The sequence below is a fragment of the Anopheles maculipalpis genome, chromosome X (genome assembly GCF_943734695.1).
Source record: "Anopheles maculipalpis chromosome X, idAnoMacuDA_375_x, whole genome shotgun sequence".
Taxonomy (NCBI): Eukaryota; Metazoa; Arthropoda; class Insecta; order Diptera; family Culicidae; genus Anopheles; species Anopheles maculipalpis.
The window spans coordinates 4,231,835-4,238,608 of NC_064870.1; the positions used below are offsets into that span (position 1 = coordinate 4,231,835).

The 6,774-nt window shown below is 43.5% G+C and overlaps 2 protein-coding genes across 2 annotated transcripts; one reads left to right on the forward strand and one right to left on the reverse strand.

Moving 5' to 3' along the window:
• Window positions 1–1,970: 1,970 nt before the first annotated feature.
• LOC126560981 (myosin regulatory light chain sqh) lies at window positions 1,971–2,531 on the reverse strand. The gene has a single exon (XM_050216934.1). It carries the CDS (start codon window positions 2,506–2,508, stop codon window positions 1,984–1,986), a length of 525 nt encoding a protein of 174 aa, XP_050072891.1. The 5' UTR covers window positions 2,509–2,531; the 3' UTR covers window positions 1,971–1,983.
• A 2,115-nt stretch (window positions 2,532–4,646) lies between these two features.
• On the forward strand, window positions 4,647–5,624 carry LOC126562543 (peroxisome biogenesis factor 10). The gene is made up of 2 exons (XM_050219091.1): window positions 4,647–5,162; window positions 5,238–5,624. Exons 1-2 carry the CDS (start codon window positions 4,647–4,649, stop codon window positions 5,622–5,624), a joined length of 903 nt encoding a protein of 300 aa, XP_050075048.1.
• Window positions 5,625–6,774: the final 1,150 nt, after the last annotated feature.

Consider the following 6,774-nt stretch of genomic DNA (forward strand, 5'->3'; position numbering starts at 1 on the left):
GACGTTTTTCTTTAGTTTTTTCGTTGATTCTAGGCTTTTCTTGCGGGATTTCCACCTTGGAGGAAAAACCACCTCCAGACCGCGGTGCCGGTTGCGGAATGTACCACACACACACACACACACTCACACACTCAAACAAAATCGAAGTTACAGACACTTTCTCGTAACCCTCAGAAGATTTCGCTTGGTTATTGTCCCGCAAAGTAGGTTAATTTGCATATGGAGGAAACGATTCTGGTAGCAATTTAATTTTGTTTTACAATTTTTTCATTTTTATTTCATATTTCGGTCACAGGATGCTACCACAGGTGGGATTCACACCGTCTCGCGGAAGGTGACTTCTTTCGTACGCATTTTTTTTCTTGATTCTTGCACCACTTTTTTATTACAGGTGTTCGATACTGTACTGCACTATATACGCTTAATACCTATGTTACACAAAGTTCCACATTACTACGCAACGATAACAACATACGAGCCACTATCGAACGTACCCGTTTTTTGCGTACATGCGTTTTTTTTTTTTTTGTTAGCTGTTCTGTTGAGTACAATCCTGCTGTTCTCAATCCGATACATCCACTTGCTTTGTATGTGTGTGTGTGTATGTGTGTGTGTGTATGTGTGCGTGTGTTTGTGTCACTTGAGACGTCAAAGTGACGTTTGCGATTGATCTCACATCCGCTCGGGAAATCGTGAAAACGAAGAAGCCAGGGCGAAAAATGGTGAAATTTTTCAGCTCGTGAAAAACGGCTGTTTCTGATATGTATTTAAAAAAAAAATTCAGGGAACGGCACACTTTTCTCAGGAGAGGGCCTGATAGTACAGTGAAAAAAAAAACTGCGAGCCAGATTACAGAGTTACAGAGTTTCGATCCATATAGTGAAATTGTTGAATCAATTGAAGGGAAGTGGAAAATTGCAAGCTTCTTGTCGAACTTTGCTCTCATACAGTGGAATCTTGCATTCACTTCAGGAGAGATTTGTAATTCGACTCGGGGAAAATTAGCAATCTTCTGTGGAATTTCTGCCAAGCGCGTAGAATATTTTTTAATTCTTAAATGTTATACTTGCTGCGTAGCCAGAATGTGGAGGACCCTTTGTGTTACGTTACTTTCGAAGAACGATTTTCTTCTATGAGCTTTTTTTTATACCGATGAATAGAGAATTAGAAAGAAAATAAAGCTTCTTCTTGGCTTAGCAACCTTTTCGTCACGCCGGCCATCGAATGGCATCCTAGACTAAGTCTAGTAGACTTGCTGATACCACGTAGTTTGATAGTCAGTTCTCATTAGGAGGGACTTTTCCTTTTGTTTAGCTCTTGAATTTAATGCTCTGATCAAATGACATTATTTTAGTCAATATTTGTATCATATTTTTTGTCTTTTGAACTTTTTGAAGAGATTTACTAAATTCAATCAATTTGGAACCTTTAAAACCCACCTTTTATGATGTTTTCCCCCCCAAAAATAACATGCAGTACAGCTCTACTTGCTGTGTTCTTTTCTTTCGCAATCAAATCCGAGTCTTTTTTTTTTTTTTTTTTTTTTTTTTATTCATGAGGGACGGCCTGGCCGTATTGCTTAATCCGAGTCTTTCGTGTTGGTGAATACTTGCAAGCCTAAATTACCCAATGCTCCTCTCTGAAAACTAGCGCATCCTTGACGTAGCTGCAAATGGTTGATTTTAAATCTAATTTCTAACTGTCAGTACACGTTAAACATAGACCAATTACATAGATCGTTTATTAATTAACTCCACCTAATGGGTGTGAACATACAAAAAAAAAAAAACGGAACGAATTTAGAGCGAGAAATACTGAAGTAAGTTAGAATGGTATTTTCAGCAGGCGGTGGGCCACCTACCTCCCAGATTGGAATTGCATGTTAGTTTGCTCATCTCGATGGTAAATGCATGTACCGTATTATTGGGGTGTAAGAATTAAAGTCGAAGTGGAAAAACATAAGGCTGCCAGCGAATCAATGCGTCACTGCTCGTCCTTATCCTTTGCGCCGTGCTTCAGGATGCGGGTAAACTCGATGTAATCGAACAGCCCGTTCTTGATCGGTGCCTCGCGGAACATTTCATCCACATCCTCGTCGGTGAACCGATCGCCCATCGTCGTCAACAGTTCGCGCAGCCGATCCTCATTGATAACGCCGGCATTTTCCTCATCGAAGCAACCGAACGCATTTTTGATGACCTCCTCAGGATCCGTACCCTGGAGCCGTTCGCCAAACAGGGTCAAAAACATGGTGAAGTTAATCGGCCCGGGCGCTTCGTTCATCATGCCCTCGAGATATTCTTCGGTTGGGTTTTTGCCCAGCGAGGCCAGCATATCGTGCAGGTCGTCCTTCTCGATGAAACCGTCCCGGTTTTGGTCGATCATGTTGAACGCTTCCTTAAACTCGGCAATCTGTGCCTGGTCGAACATGGCGAACACGTTCGAAGTGGCGCGCTGGGCACGCTTCTTCGTCGTACCGCGACGTCCGGCTGTCTTGCGCGAGGACATGTTGATTGTTGTGGTTGTGGTGTGATCTCTACTGCTCAGGAAATTTAATTGGTGGCCGCACAGTGTGTTACTGTGTTTTGATTGGTGTTTAATTGAATGCTGGAACGAAAAAGATAGACAAAGAAATGGAATCGTGTTATTCAAATATGTTAACTAGTTTAAATTGAGCTGATAGGAATTGGATCTCTTTTTGTAAGGAACTAAACTAACCAACTGTAATATGAAGATTGTGTCCAAAATGCTTCCACTGCTCAACAACGACTGCCAACGGCCACGACTACTGTAATGCAACTAACCGTGACATCGCCTCGCGAACAAAGTGACGAGCTCGCAAACCTTGGACGTTAAGCCAAGTCCGCCTTATGTCGCGGACTGGTGGAGACATTTTTCAACAACATTTCTTGGTATTGGTGGGACGGTGTTTGTTGTGAGTCACGGTCTTTACGCACAAAAAAAAACCTCCAGGCAATGCGTTAAGGTGCAGTGGGGCCTGCGAAGGCGCAACAGACTTACAGGGGTTTTCAGTCCAGTTCCAATATAAAATGGATGGTTTTTAAAATGTTTATGAGACTTGTAGCCAGTCCTCACATTACGGGGGAACGGTCTTGGATGGGATTTAAATCCCGGTTCTTCCGTGTCTTCCGTGACATTTTACGAATTTGAAACCATCCATTTTATCCATTTGCGCTGGACTCAAAAGCCCTGTATCGCGACAACGACCGTTTGCAAGTGGAATTGCTCCCCGCGATGCGCCCATGTGTTGTGTTACATCGTCCAAAACACCACCCGCCAACCCAAGCGCTACAAATCGAGGTCGAGCGAGAGAGTTGGTTGGCTGTAAGTACCAGACGCTGCAAAATCATATCCTTTTAAGGTGAAGACGGGCACAAAATTGTGGTGACCTCTCGCAGTGCTGGATCTGTGTTTCAGTGAGCCCAAACCTCCCCCTCCTTCCAGCCTACTTTACATTGCTGCTTCATGATAAAACGCACAGAGACACTGTGCATGGGGATATCCCCTTCCAGCATGTTTTGCAGCTCGCGAAGGTACTGTGCAGTGTGCTGGAAGGGACACACTTTACCGGATCGTTGCCTTTCGCGGGCCAACCGTTCCTTTGAAGGCAAAACAACATTTTCTGCCAACGGGTTCCATCGGAACGCAGCTGGCACAATGAGCTTACTATAAACAGACGGTTGGTTTTTGGAGAAGGGTTTTACAACATTTAATGTTACGTTTTTTACGGTCAGTTAATGTTCGCTCAATGGGTCCACCAACTGGTGACATACATTCGAAAGGTACGGACTAGCACACGCATTCACGCCAGCCGATCAAAGCAAACATTGCACTGCGATGCACAGACGGCCTGCACAAACAAATTGCAGGAAAATATGAATCCAAAAATACATTACACGATGGAATGCAACGGAAAACCCCCACACGAGCGGGCATTATTTTGGTGGGTGAATCATCGTCCCACTACTTTACGCCCTACGGTAACAAAGGTGCACAAAAATCTTGCGAGTTCAGTCACTGCTTCCAAAAACTTCACGTTCAAAGAAGCATTTAACGCACTTCCAGCTGGTAAAGTATACTTGTTATGTTAGTTTTTACTTTCCATTTTACTTACCGATGTTTTGAGCGAGAATATTGCACGGAACGCACGGGTAGCAGCGTTCTTCTATCGTATGCTTCTCTGCACGGAACACAAATGGGAAACGAACTGACAGTTGGCTGGATATTCCGCACAACACCACAGTGACACGGCCGTGCAATGGAAATTGACGCACTACACACGCAGCGTTCATACGTTCAACAGATTTTCTGTACAGTAACTTTTCTGCTAATGTTTGTTTAATTGCAGAACATTTTTATTAGTGTTTTTTGTTAATTTTAATCTTCGAAAAATCCCTTTTTGTTGTTGTAAACAGCAATATTTTCGTCCAATTATTGTTCACTTGATGTGGTGTGTAGTGTATCAAACTTTTGCTACATGACAGCTAGAACAGATGATGTTGTTGACCTTGTTGTTTACATTCGATAATCGTACATCGTTTCGGTGCGCAAAAGTGGCCAATAACAATTGCTTTCCCTTTCTGTAAAGTGATGTAGCCGCCGCCGGTTCCTCTTGTAAATCAGCAATGTCCCTTTTCCATGCCAATGCCGGACAGGCGGAAATTATCCGCAGTGTACAGAAGGACCAGGAACACATCGAGTACATACGGACGGCGCTGAGTGAGGTATTGTTGCTGCTGAGCCAACGGCACTGGTTTAAGTACAATGCGCTGTGTAAGCTGATTGCCGAAGTTCTGTACCATCATTACGCTATCCTGAACAATCTGCAAACGCTCGGTGAAGAGTACACCGGGATTATACAGGTCGATGCGAACTATGTGCTGCTGCCGAACAAAGCACTCCAGCTGCTAGCGATTCTGCTCGAGTACGGTGGTGAGCATGTGGTTGATCGGGTCCTTACCTACCTCCAGACGGAAATTGATCGCAGCGAAGAGTTGCTGGATTCCGTCAAAACGGCTCTCCACAAGCTGATCGATACGTTGCGTGTGGTCGTACCGTACGTGCGTGGATTCCACACCAGCCTGTTCTACATCAACGGTGGAAAGTATCACATATCGAAACGATTGACTGGCATTAACTATGTAAGATGGTTCTTTAGTGAGGAGTTTTGTTTTGCTTTCCTTTTCTTTACTCAACCGATTTATTCCTTTTTGCAGGTTCTTATTCGCAACTGGCTGAAGGAAGATCATTCCATCTACGGGTATAAGGTGCTGGGTTACGTTACCCTTACCCAGCTTATACTAGCGCTGGTCGCACGTTACCGGCAGTATCGGGTCGACCCAAAGGCTAAATCGATGCCGCTCGCACCCCCATCCAGCGGGAAACGGTTGTCTGGTGTGCTCGCACCAACACGCAGCTGTGCACTCTGCATGGACACGGCACAGGACATCAGCGTTACGCAGTGTGGGCATCTATTTTGCTGGCACTGTATACTGAACTGGCTGGACCAGCGTCAAATATGCCCGATTTGTCGTGAAGCGATCAAGAAAACGCGCGTGGTAAGGTTGCAGAATTTTTCCGTTCCGCAGGAGCTGCCGAGCTAGTCTATAGGGGTAGATACGGTGCGTAACAGTGACAATAAGGCCAGAAAACCAATGTATTTTTTCATCTGAATCGATGAAAGCGACTAATACCAGATTTTATGATTCATCCAATGACAGGAATGTGTTTCCTCTTTTTCAAGGAGCCTCTTTAATTACCTGTATTTCATGTCCTAAATTTTTAAATGATGTTTTTATAAAAAATAATGGATTTTCATAAGTGGCTCTGTAGTTATGATATTTGCAGAAATTTTCAACCAATTGAAAAAATATGAAATTGTGTATGTAAAAATATGAAAGAAATACCAGTAAATGTATTTTTTATTCTCTATAGCTTTGCAGAACATCACTTTTACCTATCTCTTCAGCTTTCCAGTTATTCTAAAACAAAAACAAAATTAGCGGCCTTATTGTTCTGTTACGCACAGTATAAAGGGTAGTTTTTAGAACATTCTGGTTTTGCCTGTATGTTCATAGTTTAAATTTCAAAGGTGCTAGGTTCATAATATATTAAGGGTGATCTAGTCGTAGAGGCAGAAGTTCTAGACACGGCCGGGACTGGGTATGGTGCCAAAGAAGAAAAAACTAAAAATAAATGGGGTTATTATAGCAAAACAGAAGTTCAAAAACGTTCCTCTTCGTCTCCTTGGCCTGCTCAGGATTGAGCACGTCGCGCATACATGACCAGATCCCACCCAATCTGCTTCCAGAATATGACTCCACTTGATTCAGCCAACAGGCTCGTTGTGATCCTCTACGCCTCTTCTGGTGGTGCATGAGTCTGGGAGTGCCCCAACCATCGTCTCCGTCCGGTGGAGATGGTAGAGGAGTAGAACCCCTCTACCAGCTGAAAATCAGAGCCGGTGGTAAGCAGGTGCTTTGCCTTCGTTGCATTGATCCTCAATCCAATCCTATCGACTTCGCGATCGAACACGTTGTTGACCCCCTAATATTTAATGAAGAATATTCCGGTTCGGATTTCTCGGCTAGACACTGTACCCTTGATTGTTAAGAGATCGGTGCGCTTCGTCTACAACATTAAAACAAATTATCTCTTTTTCGAACATATTCTCTATTGATACGATTGATATTGGTTGGTTTTTAGTTTGCCGGAGAAGCATTTTCGCGTTATGTACAAAGGAGTAACCATAGC

Bases quoted from the DNA above. Each gene is read 5' to 3' on its own strand.
- LOC126560981 (XM_050216934.1), bottom strand. From the start codon at position 2,508: ATGTCCTCGCGCAAGACAGCCGGACGTCGCGGTACGACGAAGAAGCGT.
- LOC126562543 (XM_050219091.1), top strand. From the start codon at position 4,647: ATGTCCCTTTTCCATGCCAATGCCGGACAGGCGGAAATTATCCGCAGT. The intron at 5,163-5,237 runs GTAAGATGGTTC...TCCTTTTTGCAG, and splicing joins GATTGACTGGCATTAACTAT to GTTCTTATTCGCAACTGGCT.